Consider the following 16,017-nt stretch of genomic DNA (forward strand, 5'->3'; position numbering starts at 1 on the left):
GTGTGTGTGCGAGTGTGTGCGTGTGTGTCCCCTGCTGTGTGTGTGTGAGAGCGAGCGCGCGACCCTGCTGTGTGTGTGTGTGTGTGTGTGTGTGTGTAAGCGAGCGCGCGACCCCTGCTGTGTGTGTGTGTACAGTGTGTGAGTGTGTGTGTACTGTGTGTGTGTGTAGAGTGTGTGTGTGAGTGTAAGCGAGCGCGCGACCCTGCTCTGTGTGTGTGTGTATGTGCGCCCGCGCGCTCACACCCCTGCTGTGTGTGTGTGTATGTGTGTATGTGCGCCCGCGCGCTCACACCCCTGCTGTGTGTGTATGTGTGTATGTGCGCCCGCGCGCTCACCCCCCTGCTGTGTGTGTCTGTGTGTCTGTGCGCGCGCGCGCACCCCACCCCCGCGTTCTCGAGGACGCGGGAGGGACGCAGAGCTGCCCGCGCCTGCTGCAGGGGCGGCGTCACTGAGGCCCGCGCTGCCAGCCCGCTGGGGCCGCGTAGGGGGACAAAGGGCCGGGTGAAGCGCAGTGGGTTCCGCGCGAGGGCACGGCGCCCTCTCCACGGGCTGCCACGTCCTTCATCGAGGCGCGCCCACGCCTCTCACCCGCGCCCCGCTGACCCCGAGTGGGTGTTGGAGGGCGTTTCACAGCAGCCGCAGAAATCTCGATTGTGGGCAGGGCAACGGGGTTGAGATCATACAGGGTTTGCTGCTCTCCGGGACGGTTTCATCCCAACCACGGGAAATCCGTGTTTTATTTTAAGAAAAATGGGTTTTGGTATGAGGATACACGGGGCAAGAACGGTAAAGCCCCACTGTGCGTGGGGAGGGGTTGTGCTTTGCGCTGAAGGGCTGCGGGTTCCATCTGTTTCTGTCGTTCAATTTCCTCACTGTTGCCTAACTTGCCTTTTAATTTCTGGGATACTTAAAAGGTTAAACATAGGCAGATCTAACCAAACCAGACCATTTTATTTACTTATTTAATTTTTGGGGAGCCAAATTTAATTAAAATTCTCCAAAAAAAAAAAAGTTTAAGACATTTTGGAGATGCTGAGTTTGTCCCCCTCCTTACCTAGAGATAGCCACTGTGTTCAGGTCTGTGTGTATCATTTCCGTGCACAATTTATAACTTGGTAATGGTGAATACGTGAACAATATATAGTGTTGGTTCTTAATCTAAAGTGATATAAAATTGTGTCTTTTTGCAACTTGCTTTTTCACTCAGCATCACACTTTGCATTTTATATATGAATAAATGGAATAATTGTACTTTCTTTGAATTTTATAATTGTTGGTATAGCAGTGCATTGTATGAATATACCGTAATTTATTTTTATAGTCTCCTCTTGGTGGACTTTGGAATTGTTTACAGTCTTTTCTCTTTAAAACAGTCCTGCAATAAATCTCTGTATTTGTTTGCTATGCACACTTCTGGAAGTTTTCTAGGAGGTACACTTAGTCATAATTTTGTTGGGCAGTAGAGTACATAGATCTTCCACCTAATGAGACAAGATAGAAGTTGTCCAAGTGGCTGTCACAGTCTCTACGATCACTGGTGCCTCACTGGTGCCGAGAACACCATTTCCTCACATGCTTGCTAACATACTACTTTTCTCTCTCTCTCTTTACTGGCCGTCTTCTTTATGACTTTTGGCTTGCTGCTAAATTTGCTTATAGCCTGGCTTCTGTCTAGCCATGTGACAGCAAATGGGTTAATATCTCAGAGCTAATTGATTTGGTCTTTATTGAATTTAGTCCTCATTTATTATGTTATCTAATGTTGCCATTGTTGATGTAAAGATAAGGATTTCAGTGTGATATCTGTGTACCTCTCAAATAGTGAGTGAACCGATTTATGTATCATTAAAAGCATTTTAAAGGTGTGATGTTTTTCTTTAAATCCTTTCCTCCTTGATGTAGTATTTGATTTATCCAGAATACACGAAACATTTACAACTGTGACGTCTACCAGTGGATGCAAGATTCAACCTAACCAATATTGAATGTGCTCACTCTCAGAGGTGACTATCCTGAATTCATGTTATTCTTGTATTTTAAATACTTTTTTCAGATTTTTGTCATTCAATCCTAAATTGTATATGTGGTCTCTGAGTAAAGAATGTTATTCTGGGTGTAGTCATCTGAAACTTGCTCTCATTCAGTGCTGTGTTTACAGGTAACTAATACTCAGTATAGATACGTCATTAATTCTTCACTGCTTTGATGGGTGAATATAATGCAGCTTATGCATGTTCCTGTTTGATTGTTCTGTTTTCCTGTAAGAAGAGTAGCAGCACAACCATGAAAGAGCTGTGGTATAACTGCAAAAAGGAAATCAGATGAATAATGCAAAATGCTATATGCGGTGCCAGAGAGGCCTCTCTTAATCTCAGCACTTCCTCTGCCCACTTATTCAGGAAATCAGTGTCATTTGCTTTTTTCTGTTATTTGTCAGTGTATATAATTACTTTTATTCAACTCAAGTATAAGATAAAACTAGCCGTAATACCTAGAACATTGTGACACCTGTTTACTGCTGTGGGTGCCCTGGCACATGTACAGAGGTCAGAGGACAACTTGAGGAAATCCTTCCCTTCTACCATGTAGACCTGGAGATTGAACTCAGGGTGTCAGGTGTGGTGGCAGGTGCCCCTACCCACTGAGCCATCTTGCTGGCCAAGTTCAACATTTAGAAGAATCACAGTATTACTATAAAATGTTTATGATACTCCAGAAGTTTATCCTTTGCCATGCTGGACTTTTTTAGACATAATTCTCAAAGGCATCTTTGGTGCTTTTGTGAACAAAAAATAGGTTGAAGCACCCAGCATTGTAAGGTGTTTGCTAGGAGTGGAATTGCTGGTTTACAGGGGTACAAATGTTCCCCTTCATGAAATGATTCAGATCGGTTCTGAAGTGGTTTGTACCAGCTTGTGTTTGGGCTAATGGTTTGTCAACTTACATACCGTGGCCAGCATTGTGTGAGAGCTGTAGCTAACCTGCAATCTGTCCAACACGTGTTATCTTATATTTCTCAATATTTGCAAGTAGGATGACATGGCATGTGCATGCTGTGGTTTAAATTTGCATTATTAATGAGATTGAGAATCTGTTCAAATATTTATGGATCAGGTGTCTCCCTGTGTGAAAAGACATAGCCACGTTTTTAAAAATACTGACTTGTCTTTTAAAGCTGACAGACTGGTAGTATTTTTTCTTTTAAAAGTACATTGGGAAAAGCCAGGACATAATGTATGCAGCAGAGGCTTTGCACACTAACAACATCCTATGTCCCAGCTCTTTAGTTTAGTGTAATCTACTTGGGAATATGTTCCTCTGGATGGCCACTGTGTCTCTCTTAGACGTTTTTAAATGATGCTTTTCTCACATAAATTCCTGCTTCCCCCGGAGTCAGCATTGTGTATGACGTGAGGTCACCTTCAGTCACTCGCTGTCGTGTGGCTCATCTTTTCTACGCCATATTGAATTTGCCTTTTGTTTGCAGAGTCAGGCCCCTCACTTGCCTGCTGAGGTTCTGTGTGTGTCTGGTTTGTTCCTTTTGCTTAGTCTTCGTCTGTGTAGAGGTCTCAGCATTGCAGCTTTACCTGAACTCTGTGGGGTTTGGTTTAGTTTTGTTTGGTTTTGTTGTTTTGGATAGAGGGTCATACTGTGAAGCCCAGCATTTGTGAAACGGTGCTGGGGTTCAGCTCAGGGCCTTGTGCATGCCAATGAGGCACTGCACCTTTGAGCCACGTTCTTAGCCCTTCAGTAGTCTTCTGGCCCAGAAAATCTTGAGTCTTACCTGTTCCTAGACCTCTGACCTTTAAGAATTGGATATGAAAGCTCCTTTGGGGCTTAATTGAAATCAATCAGTTTTGTGGAGAATTGAAATTGGTTGTAAATAGTACTTTTTTTTCCTGCTTTTCTTTTTTCTTTCTTGTTTTGGAACTCCATTGTTTGGTTGTTTGTTTCTGTCATTTGCAGTGGTGATGTTTAGATTTTTTCTTTCTTTCCAATTGATTGTGTGTGTGTGTGTTTTTATGTTCTGGCATATTTTTAAGTTTGGGTTCAATTCAAGTGGTTATGGTTGTTCATTAGAAGGGATTATAATGCATGCACAGGTCTCAGTCCCAGTTTCAAAGATGCTGTCTTCAGGGTTGTTAACAGCTGTCAACAGGAGAATCGTTGGGAGGCTTTGTAGAGAACTGTGGTATTAGGGAGGCTTTGCCGTTTTGTCACATGCTTTTCTGCATTTTTTGAGATTTTTGTTTCATCTTTTCTCCAACTCATTAAATGAAATTAATTACAAATTAATTACAAATTTTTATTTTATATGTATGGCTGTTTTGCTTTTATATGTCTTGTGTACCAGCTCTGTGCTTGGTGCCTATAGAGGCCAAAAGAGGGTGTTGGATTCCTGGAATTGTAGGTACCTGTGAACCACCATGTGGGAACTGAACCCAGGTCCTCAGCAAAAGCAGCCAGAGCGTGTCACTGCTGAGCCCTCCAGCCCTCCAAATTATGGATTTTAATTAGAGTTTATTTTATTTTATTTTTTCTGGAGATAGATCCAAGTTGGCCTTAATAGGGTTTCTTTTTAATGTACTATGGGACTGAGTTTGATAATGTTCTTGATTTGTTTTGTTTTTGCTTTTTTGAGATAGGGTTTCTGTGTACAGTCTCGGCTGTCCTAGAATTAGCTTGGTAGACCAGGATGGCTTCAAACTCACAGAGATCCTCCTGCCTCTGCGTTTGCTTCCCAAGTGCTGGGATTAAAACCACCACTGCCCAGCTTGATAATGTTTATAAACACACACACCCTCTGTTTTTTAAATAGGGTCTCACCATCTAGTCCTGGCTGTCCTGGAACTCTTGATATATAGGTCAGGCTGGTCTCAAACTCAGAGACCTACTTGGCTCCGCCTCTTAAGTGCTGGGAGCAAAGGTGTGCTTCCACCCTGGGCCTCAGACAGTTGATTTTGGTGGGAAGGTTACAGTAACTTACCAGCTGAGTTACTGGGTGGTTAGTTTGGACTGAGTTTCTTAAAATTTTGGTGGAACTTACTTACAAAATGACTTGGATATAGCCTTTTCATGCATGCACATTTAGGTAGTTTCAGAAATTTGTTTATTCAACAAAAATTTATTAGTATCAAATTCATGGCATTTTAATTACTTAAAATATTTTGTTTCGCATGTTCTGCTTTTATTTTCTCTTTTCTCATTTTGAATATTTATATTGCTCTTTTCTCTCCCTTTTTGTTTGTTTGTTTGTTTTGTGTGTCACTGGAGCGCATTCTGTGGCCTCCACTGGCTGGAATTCTGAGTGTCTAAGCCAGTCTCCTGAGTGCTGAGATTACAGGGCTGAGGCATGATAACTGGCTCTTTTTTTTATTGATTAGTCATTAATTTTAGCAAAGGAGTAATTTTATCTTTTGCTTTTATTTAAGTATTGTTAAATATGCTGATTTTTTCACTGTTTTGATTTTTTTTAACTATGTTGTCAGAACGTGGACTTCATTTTACCTTTATGAAAACAATTTTTAACCCAATTTTATGGCCTTATTTATATAGAATTTAATAATTATGAAGAATAATTTTAATGTTTTATGTATAAATATGAAGTCTGTGCATTCTGTAACTGTTACATGTCTGTAAGATAAAGAGTAAAATTGTATTGTTCAGTCTTTCTTAGATTTTCTTCATCCTATTATCCAGGACTTCTCTTTGTTGTGCCAGGCTTGAGTCGAGCTAGACAGGCTCGTCTTGGCCTGCTCATTTGACCAAGCTGATTCTTGCTTGGCTGAGGCTCCCTCCGTGGTAGATTGGAGACCGGGGATGTTGCTAATCTGGTTTTGTTAATAGTTCCAGGAGTTCTTGTTGTGTATGTTGAGACTCCTTCATTAGATGTGTGCGGGCTTAACATTGGTCTCTTAGTGAATTGGACCTGTGCCCTATTGTTGTCCATTCTGAAATTTGCCTTAAAGTCTCATTTGGTAGAAATTACCCAAAATACCCTTTTTCTTTAACTTTGGCTATTTTAGTTTCTTTACAATTTAAGTGTTTCTTACAGACTATATTTTTGGATTTTTCTTTCTTGGCCCATCAGACAGTATGTCTTCTAATTGTTAGGTTTAAACAGTCCAGTTTAGTTCAAATCTCTTGATTGGTAATCAGCTCATTTTTTTATCTAAAACCATCATTATTTTACTCTTGGAGAAGTTACTCTGATATAGGCTCTTAAAAACTCTTTTCTGTTAGCATAGCAAAAATATGCAGTATTTTGCTGGATTTATTTATTTATTTATTTAGAGAAAATATGTTTTACTTTAGCTATATTTGATTGTCTTTGGGATTGTCTCATTTCACTCCTGAGTTTAAATATACTACTACTGTTATCACTCAGGATTCCCTAAAAGGGATGGGAACAGAACATAGAATTAGTCTTTTTCTCTCTCTCTTTCTCTATGTGTGTATGTTTCAAAGGGGATTTATTAGAGTGGCTTACAGGCTGTGGTCCAGGTAGCCAACAATAGCTGTGCCCCAGTGGAAAGGCCAAGAATGTGTTTGTTCAGTCTCCCAGGCTGGATGTCTTAGCACTCCCTATGTGCTGTTTGACTCTGGAGGATTCCTATAAACCTGCTGGTCTTCAGGCTACATTGAAGGTGTAAGTTTAACAGCAGCAACAGGATGCCTCAGTAACAGGATAGGTGAACTTGACAGCTAGAGTGAGGGCAAGCAGGCGAAAGCAAGGCTGCTTCCTCCATGTCCTTTTATGTGGGCTGCCGTCAGAAGACCCAGATTTACGGTGGGAAGACTGATTCGGCTGATTCAAGAAAACCCCTTACAGGCATGCCCAGATGCTTAGGCTTTAGTAATTCCAGACATGGGTTAAGTTTACAACCAAAATTAACATCACTGTTTTTTTTTTTTTTTAAATATGTATTTAAAAAAATTTTTACGTGTGTGTTTGTATGAATATATGCCACATGAATACAGATGCCCCTGGAGGCTGGAACAGGCCATTACATCCTCTGCAGTTGCAGCCATTCAGCTGATGTGGGTGATGGGAATTGAACTCTGCACCTCTGGAAAAGCAAGAAAGTGCTTCTAACTGCTGAGCTGTCTTTCTTGCTGCTACTATTTTAATAAAAATTTTTGATACATGGTTTGTCTTCATTCTGAATTTTGACTTTCAATTAAATCTTTGATTATAATATTATAAATCCTGTTATTTATTAATTTATTTATTTACTTTACATCCCAATTGTAGCCTCCTCTCTCCCAGGCTCACCCTCCTTCCTGTTCCCTATCTTCCCTTCCACTCAGAAAAGGGGAGCCCCCTCCCACCAACCCACCCAACACATCAAGTACATCATCTTCCTCAGTGGCCTGGCAAGGCAGCCCCGCCAGGGGGGAAGTGATTGGAAAGCAGGCAACAGAGTCCTTGTTAGAGGACTCAGCTACCCATACGAGGGAACCCACGTGAAGCCTGAGCTGCCTATTAGGTACATCTGTGTAGGGGCCTAGCTCCAGTCCATGTGTGATGCTTGGTTGGGGCTTCAGTCTCTGCAAGCCTTCCTGGGCCCAGGTTAATTGCTTCTGTTGGTCTTGTGGAGTTCCCGTCCTCTCTAGTTCCTTCTATCCTTCCCCATTCCTCCACAAGGCCCCCTGCACTCCACCCAATGTTTGGCTTGAGTCTCAACACCGTTGCTGGGTGGACCCTTCCTGTGTTATTTAAATATTGTCTGATTTTTATCTTTTTTTTTTTTTTTTTTTTGAAGTTTTAACAGAACATTTATGTATTCATCTCTTTCTGGGTTACTTTTCCTCTTATTTCTCATCTTTTCATTTCAGCTAGGTGCTAGATAGTTTCAATGAGTTTATCTTCGTCTTTTAGATAACCAGTTTTCTCTTTAAGTGTGCTAATCTTTTCAATTTGTAAGTATACTTTTAGCACTTACCTGCCTACCTATCAGTCGTACATCTGTATTTGTTGAGACAGTGTCTTACTGTAGCTCCGCTTCACCTTGCATTGGTACAGTCTTTCCATCCCTCCCTCCTGAGTTGCTGAGGTAATAGGCATGCGCCATCATTCCTGGCACATGTTATTTTTAAAAAGTCTGTGTGGTTCCCCTTTTAGTTCTTTTAGTCTTTTGTTTGTGTTTGTTTTAAGATCTGTAGCTGTTTTGTAGTATGTATTTGGTCATCTTGGGGTATAGTTTTTAACATTATTGCTTGTTTTCTTCTGTTGTTTCTCATAATGGCTTGCTACATCGTTGATTGATTATGAACTATTTGATTCATCTTTGTGAGAAGCTGGAGTCTAACTTGGGGAGTACTTTCTGAAAGCATATCAGTTTTTTGGCTGGCAGTCGGAGAGTGACTGGAACCATTTTCAAGTTTCACACTGGGCTCCTGGCCCAGGGTTTACTACCTGGCTCCCTTGTGGCTTTTGGAGGGGCTGCCTCTAGCTCTGGGGAGTCAGTTTAGTGTCCAGCTTGAGGTTTGCTATCTTGGAGGGAGAGAGTAGCTATAAATGTTTTCCTCTCTCTAGGATTGGACAATTAAAAGAAATCTAATCTGCCAGACCTGAGGGCACACACCTTTAATCTCAGAATTTGGAAGGCAGAGATAGGCAGGTCTCTGTGAGTTCAAGGGCATCCTGGTCCGGTCGACATAGTGAGTTCCCTGCTAGTGAGGGAGACCCCGTCCCCTACCCCGCCATTGTGACTGACTGACTAGACACGTGTCTAGTCAGTCCTTTATTTTAGTAGGTAACTATGCTAGTTTTAGTTTGTATTAGAAAAATTTTTATCAAATAATATTTCTTAGTAAAAAATTTTATATTAAAACAAGTTTAAAGTTAAGCCATAGGTTAAGTCATTCTATAGGAAATACTAATTAACTGTACTGTACACATGTTGAGTTTGTTACAGTTTATTCTCTAGACCAGAGCGATGTAACATAAATAGGCCTATGATGATCGATCAGACAGTGTGAAAACTGCCTTCAGTGGTGTGGGCATGGTGCTCTCAGCTTTCAGAGGTCAGCTCAGTGCATTGGGATGACAGGAATGGCTTCCTGAGCTGAGGGGAACTGATGTCATCATGTGGTTGTGGGATAGGTTGCTAAGGAATGACCAACAGCCAGGTGTCCTGGAGTGGGGTCACCAGGCCATGTCGGCCTATTGTAGGGATAGAGTGTAATTTTGACGCTAAAGAGAGGCTGTGAGTGGATTTAATCAGTGACAGGCTGAGGTAATAGGCTCAGTTTCAGAGGATGCTGAAGGGCAGGCAGAAAGATGACAGTATGACTTTGGCATGAAGTACTTGTGTGGTTCATTCAGATAGTTGTTTGCTTTTATTTTTAGGGGAGTAGTGCAGAGGCAAGTTGGAAATGTTTAAGGAGAGTGGGGAGTCAGTGTTGACCTCCTTTTTGGTTTCCTTCACATTTTTAATTTGGATAACCATTTGGCATTTAGAGCAATTAATTGATAAAGAGTATACAGAAAGAGGAAAGAACTTGGCTTATTTTGAGAGTTCTTGAACTCTCTGAATTTGAAGGGCTGGAGACGTTTTGGTTAAGACGTAGTAGCAATTAACATGGAAGTTCCAGAAATTGAGTGTTGTGGCCCATCCTGGAGAGATTTGGGATCTTCAGCATTTGGAAATTTAAAATCCAGCGTTTCCTAAAATAGTGCCACCTGAGCTAATTTAAATGGTGCATAGATGAACATCTGAAAGGATTTAATAGTAATTTAATGTGAAAAACGTGTATACCAAACCTGTGGTATCATGGACATTATTGTTCAGGCTAAGTAAACTGCATGAAAGGGAAATATTAAGTAAAAATTCATACAGTAAATGGAAATGGCAAAAACCATGGTGAAGCTGTGCAAATGATAAAAAGTTCAGAAAGGTTATTTTGAGCCATGAGTGTGGTGGGTAAGGTCACTCAGAGAATAAGAGTGAGAAGAGAAGAGAGTTGGCATACGGGTGGTGGGGAATGCAGAAGAGGAACCCATGAAGGAGACTGAGGAAGAGCAGCCAGCCGAATAGGAGGAGATCCAGAAGATGGTCTGTGGAGTTCATAAGAAGAGTTCTCAGGAGGAGGAAGTGGTCCACAGTGTCAAGTAAGTTGTAAGCTGAAAAGTGCTCTTTGGATTTAGCAATTAAGGTAGACTATTTAGGTGGAATCATCTAAAAATAGTAGATTTTTAAAAATCTGCCCAGAATTATACACCCAGGCAATGGGAGCATCAAGGTTCCAGCCCAGTCCCTCTGGCCCCAGAGTTCATGCTTTTAACTATTTTGCCACATTGCGTGTCTAGCTGAACAAAGTAGAACATAGAAGCATGCAACAGCGTTGTAATCATAGTGCCGTTTTTCTGTGTGTCATCACGAGGTCTGCTAGGCTTGCTAGCCAGCACCTTGTTAGAATGGCTGGAGTCCGCCAAGTGTATTGTAAGCTACGCCATGGTGATTTTGTGGGTTATGACAGTTCTAGTCTCTTTCTGTATTTAGAGTTTATTTCTGAGGACAACAGTTTGCCTATTCTGTGCCTTATTTTGGGTACTGTGGTGTCCTTATTTTTTCCAGCTATAGTGTAAATTCCTTATACTCTGAAAGTGTTCACGTAGAACAGGTAAACTTCTCAGATATTATAGATGACCATTTTATTGTACATGGTCATTAATGACTTCATTAAAAGCAGTATCCCTCAAATGGTAGAAATGGAACCAAATTGTAGGAAACCAAAAGCGAGTGGAAACAGCGGACTCCGGAAGAAGGGGAAGAGAATCTTGAGTAGGTTGAAGAATAGGAGGCGATGGGAAAGAAGGAAGCTATAATGGTGGGCTGCTCAGAGAGGAGTTGATGAGAGTGAAGGACTTAAAGCTGGCTCAGGCAGTGGACACTGGTGAAGGAGGGGCCTAGTGAAGTAGGCAGTGACATCTGTGTTAGTTGAGGTGTCATCAGCGTAGGCCTCGATACAGCTGGGAGGGTGGACGTGCAAGGGAAGACTGACTGCCAGTGTTCTGAAGCTTGAGAACAGTCAAGAACTGAGTAGGTGGCTGTGGTAAGGAGGAGTAGCTCTAGCTGGTTACTGTGTGTGAGAAGAGGCCGGAGGACTCGGTTTGGATCTTCCCTTACTTGGGGACCTTGAGCAGATTATTTCACTGAAGTGTCTCAGAACCCACTTGTGTAGTAGAGATGGTGCTGGATCTTCTATGAAAAACGACTGAGGTTAGTGAGAAGATGCCTATAAAAGCACGTGGTCCAGTGTGCGACATGTAGCGTGTTAGTTTGCAAGGAAGCTTGCTCCTCACTTGTGATTCTGTCAGCTTTTCATACATCTAACCGAACATACTGTTTGACTGAAGAAGGAGGTGTGTGTTCCGAGGGCTGGTGGTGACCTACTTAAGGATGGATGTGACCAAGCAGCAGATAGAGGAGGCCAGCAAAGACTGCAGCTACTTAGCAAGAGCTAAAAGTAATGACATGCTGAGTTTTCAGTGTAGTGCTCTGGAGATAAATCCTGATAATTGAACTTCTTTAGGGAAAAAGCCTAAAACTTGAGACTAGCCTTCCTCTTCCTCCTCTGAAGCCAACATTGCAAATATCTTTTGGTAAGGTGCCGTGTTTTCTCACCTGCAGTCCAGCAGCACCGGCGGTGCAGCAGTAGTTGCGAGAGTAGCAGGCAGGGATGGTTAGCATGGTGGGTCTAGGGCAGCCCTGGAAGGCCAGTGTCTCTGAGTCACCCCAACTTTGCCCCTCTGCCCTTGACAGATTTACTGAATGGAACTAAATGAACGAACTAGGAACATGTGGGTAGAGTCAGGATGGTTGAAAGTGTAGCAGTTTATATGCTGTGAAGTGGCATATTTTATAGTATGCCGTAAGGCAGGTAGAGAAACACACAGTACGGGAACGTCTTTATGTTCAGCAAACGCGTTTTGAAGATGTAGCTTGCTGGGCACAGACAGAGTGAGATGCCCTGGGAGACCTGTATCCCTGAAGCACAGTTGAGCTGGTGAGTATGTGAATCTAAGGAAAGGGAGACAGAGTTAGGCTGTTTGGAAAGAGAACAGTGGGCTAGGGATGAGGACCTTATAGACTTCAGTGTTCCGACTGCAGTCCCGTCCTCAGGCTGTAGGCCCCAGGCGTGCTTCCAGTGTACCGCAGGGATAGTGTTACTACTCGGCCACCTCACTGACATCACGCTGACCTGAATGTCGCTGTCTCCTCAGGAAGGTGCAGCATGGATGACTCTGCTGAGGAAGGCCTCAGCTTTGAAGACGATATCTTACTGCAGGATGACCCTTACGAGGACGGCTGTATCTGTGCTCCTGACCTGACCACTGAGGACTATGTCCGAGTGACCCAGCTTTACTACGATGGCGTGGTGAGTAGGCTTACTGACTCTTCTTTCCAGTGGCTGCTGTGGCGTGTGTGTTGACAGGAGAGCACACGTGCTTCTAAAGAGATGATTCAGACAGGAAGGGGTGTGATGCCAGAGTGTGGTGAGAGTGTTGCTTCGATGGAGACTAATAAAGCTCCCGAGGAAATGCTGAGGAACAAGCTAGGAGCCGGCAGATGAGAAGGCCCCAGAGGAGTTCAGAAACCACAAGTCATACACACTTTTAAATCTTAACCACATAAAAATCAGAATAATTTTCTTCTTTTAGGGTATGCAATATAAAGATTATGCCCAAAGTGAGAAAAATTTAGGTGAGTATGTTAATACTTTAATGCTAATTTGTTGAAAGACTGTTAAGGGAGGGCTATCCACCCAGTCATAGCAACATAAGGAATTTATCTTTAAAAATGTAATTTTAGCTTGATTTGGTGATATAGTCTATCATCCCAGCATTTAGGAAGGAGGCTGAGGCAGAAGGATTGGTATGGACCAGCTTTGGTCAGATGCTGAGATTCTTGTCTCAGACTAGAAACTGTAATATTTTTTTGTTACACTAGAATTTAGCCAATACTTAAATTTTCTTAATCTCTAAATAGGTTGGATATTTATTTATTTTTGTTTTTTTGGATTTTTCAAAACAGGGTTTCTCCCTGTAGCCTTGGCCGTCCTGGACCAGGGTGGCGTTGAACTCACAGAGATCCGCCTGCCTCTGCCTCCCTAAGTGCTGGGATTACAGGCGTGTGCCACTATGCCCAGCTTAGGTTGACTGTTTTAATATTTGAAAATACTAATTTAGCTTTTGATTTAATTAAGAATATGACATCTGCAATATATGGTGCAGCAAGCCACTGTCTATCTTACAAGATTACTGTGATACTATTAAGCTGTACATCTTCTGGCCACTTCTTTTTCAACATCAGCACAGTTCTGTGATATCGAGATTGCATCCCTGTGTAGAAGCCATGTAAGTTACTGTGTCATAATTTTTTAAGAACTATGGTAGCATGTTGTACAGAATTGAGGATTACCAAGTACAGTGGGAGGCTTGTACCTCTTTCTTGAATGCTGTTTAATTTTATGTTTAGTAAGAGAAAAAGTAAAGACTTGGGATTGGAATATAAGTGAGTAATTATAACATTTTAATGAATTCCTTAAAGAGTAATAGACTGTAAACTTAAAGCTGAGTATTACAGAAAAGAGAAGATAAAGTGTCTGGTTTGCTAACCTGATTAAAGAGAAAGAACTTTCCATATAGTTTAAGCAGAGCTATAAATATAAAGTTCATATAAATGTAACATTTAGTAAATAATTACATTTGGGATCCTAATCTTAAAAACATTGTCTTTAAGCCGTTCTCGTGCTGCTGAGATAAGTTTGAAGAAATTACAGCATCTTGAGTTGATGGAAGACATTGTGGATTTGGCAAAGAAAGTTGCAGTAAGTGGTAGAGTGTGTTTCCGCTCGTCTGAATTAGAGAGATGGCTTGGAGGGCCACCGTGCTTGCTGTGCCCTGTAACCCCAGCACTGTGGTGAGGGGTGAAGACAGCAGGCCCACTGAGGTCTACTGGCCACCAGCCTACGGCCGGAATCAGTGAGAGACTGCCTCGGTGCTGGAAGGCGGTAGAGAACAGGCCATCTGACGGCCTTCTCTGACCTCCATGTGTGTGCAAACCCACATAGGTATATGCTCTAACACATACATGTTCATGTGTCATGCATACACGCGCTGTTCTGTGTTTCCCTCAATCACGCACGCAAATGAAAAAACAAAAGACAGCAAGCAGACAAGCAAAAGAATGTCAGTAGGTGGTGTCTGTCCCATAGTAGCAGCTTACAGCAGTCATCAGACAGTGCTTTATGCATCCGTAGACATGCTTGGGTTTGAAGCCGTCAGGCAGTACACTGGTTCCCTGTGTCACAGTGGGCTCAGGGTTGCATCTTGCTAAGGACTAGAAGCTGGAATTCATCATAAGTCAGTGAGTCATGCTGTGTGAAAGCGATGGGCTGTCGTGATGTAATAGCACCATGGACAAGGAATCTGTACTGGGAGTGACCTTGTCAGGAACAACTTGAGGGGTGGTTGGTCCCGTGTTGTGGATCTTTCGTATGGTTTTTCCTCTGGTACTGTTCTAGTTGAAGCTTACAGTTGGTGAAGGTGTTTGTTTCCTGCTAAAATTGCTCGGAACAACATGCCGGAGAGGCACACCTTTGTTAGGAGTCTAGGTGTAATGAACTTCAAAAATGTGTACGTTTAAAAGTCAAACAGTGTAATTTTTAACTAGAACTGTATGGAAGTCAATTTCTGAATTGCTTTAGAATGTTGAAGGGACAAATTAACCTTGTCAGAGCCGTGACAAGTACACGGCTGTGTATGTAGAGAATGTAGTCATGCACGCTGAGGACCGAGTCATCTGCCAGTTTCTGTGATCTATTTAACACTGAGCATGGTGATGCTGGCCAGTATCTCGTGCACAAGAGACAGGGTAAACATGGTTGTGTGAGGTCTGGCCAGGCCACGGTGGGTGCTGTTCCTGCAGTATCTTCTGGTGAGTTACTGAGAACTGTAAAGCACTAGTAAGAAGGGTATTGCGCTAAGTGGCCAGCCTGTGGCATGGCTGCGTATCACTGCCGCGTGCTCTGTGGTGTGCTGTTCCACGTGCTGTCCCCGCACAACTGCGGTGCAGTCTGTTTACTTAGGCATGAGCACACACTTGTGAGCAGTGCCCTGGGAGCTCACAGTGGCTGCAATGTAATAGAGTCTTAGGGGACTTTTTTCCTGTCCGTGCGTGGTTCCTTGTTAATTGACACTGTAGCTCACAACTTTTCCTTCCGTGTAGGGATTTTTTTCTCTTTTCATTAGAAAGTGAAATTCCGAGGCTAGGAAGATGGCTAAGTGGCTGGTTGACTGTGAGGATTGAGGACTGCAGCTCAGATGTCCAGCACTCATGTACATGCTGGCCAGACGTGGAGGCCAGCTTGTGTTCCAACACTGCAGAAGGCAGAAACTGGCTTATCAGAGTAGGGCTGGCCAGCTAGGTGAGCGGAGTAGCGAGAGACCCCTCCACATACAAGGGCGTTTGTCGTCGACCTCAGGCCTCCACACGCACACAGGCTCCCCCCAGCCCCCAGGAAGAAAAAAAGAATTCAAATAAAATTGACAGAAGAAGGAAAAATGTGTGGTTTTTGTTCTCTTTTATTTTGCAGAATGATTCATTCCTTATTGAAGGCTTGTTGAGAATTGGTTATAAAATAGAAAATGTAAGTGTTAATTAAAGACCCCAGCACATCCACTTCAGATGAATGAAAGCCACTCTTGCTGCATGCTTCTCAGATAACGACTCCAAACACCCAACCTTTCACATGTAGTGTTTGGTAATACCAGTTTCTGTGTATTAAATAAATGTTCTTATTTCGCAGATCTGCCTCATTTTTAAAGTCATATGGAGTATAGTTTTAAGCCATTTACAAGTTATTCATTTTGTCGTTAGATTATTTTCCTACCATATAATTCCTTCAGTGAAATTAAGTCCGTGGTATGATTGGTTTTTATTTTATTTTATTTTTTATAATTGCTAGGTATTCCAGGTGCAAAGATAAGTCTGTTTGTAATCTTAC

The 16,017-nt window shown here is 42.4% G+C and overlaps 1 protein-coding gene across 3 annotated transcripts in view; it reads left to right on the forward strand.

Annotated features, from left to right (window-relative positions):
* The first annotated feature begins 1,902 nt into the window (after positions 1-1,902).
* LOC129685621 (E3 ubiquitin-protein ligase TTC3-like) overlaps positions 1,903-16,017 on the forward strand; it is a 29,701-nt gene continuing 15,586 nt past the window's right edge. For 2 of the 3 annotated variants that reach the window (XM_055619127.1, XM_055619130.1), the window contains exons 1-6: positions 1,903-2,003; positions 12,233-12,387; positions 12,671-12,713; positions 13,216-13,366; positions 13,752-13,839; positions 15,607-15,660. In XM_055619127.1, the coding sequence (XP_055475102.1) occupies positions 12,244-12,387; positions 12,671-12,713; positions 13,216-13,366; positions 13,752-13,839; positions 15,607-15,660 (480 nt within the window). In that variant the 5' untranslated portion in view covers positions 1,903-2,003; positions 12,233-12,243. Of the gene's footprint in view, positions 2,004-10,037; positions 10,118-12,232; positions 12,388-12,670; positions 12,714-13,215; positions 13,367-13,751; positions 13,840-15,606; positions 15,661-16,017 lie in introns of those variants that run through there. The other variant, XM_055619126.1, reaches the window with a different exon arrangement.

This window comes from Psammomys obesus, unplaced genomic scaffold (genome assembly GCF_907164565.1).
Source record: "Psammomys obesus unplaced genomic scaffold, mPsaObe1.curated_primary_1811, whole genome shotgun sequence".
NCBI classification, from domain to species: Eukaryota; Metazoa; Chordata; class Mammalia; order Rodentia; family Muridae; genus Psammomys; species Psammomys obesus.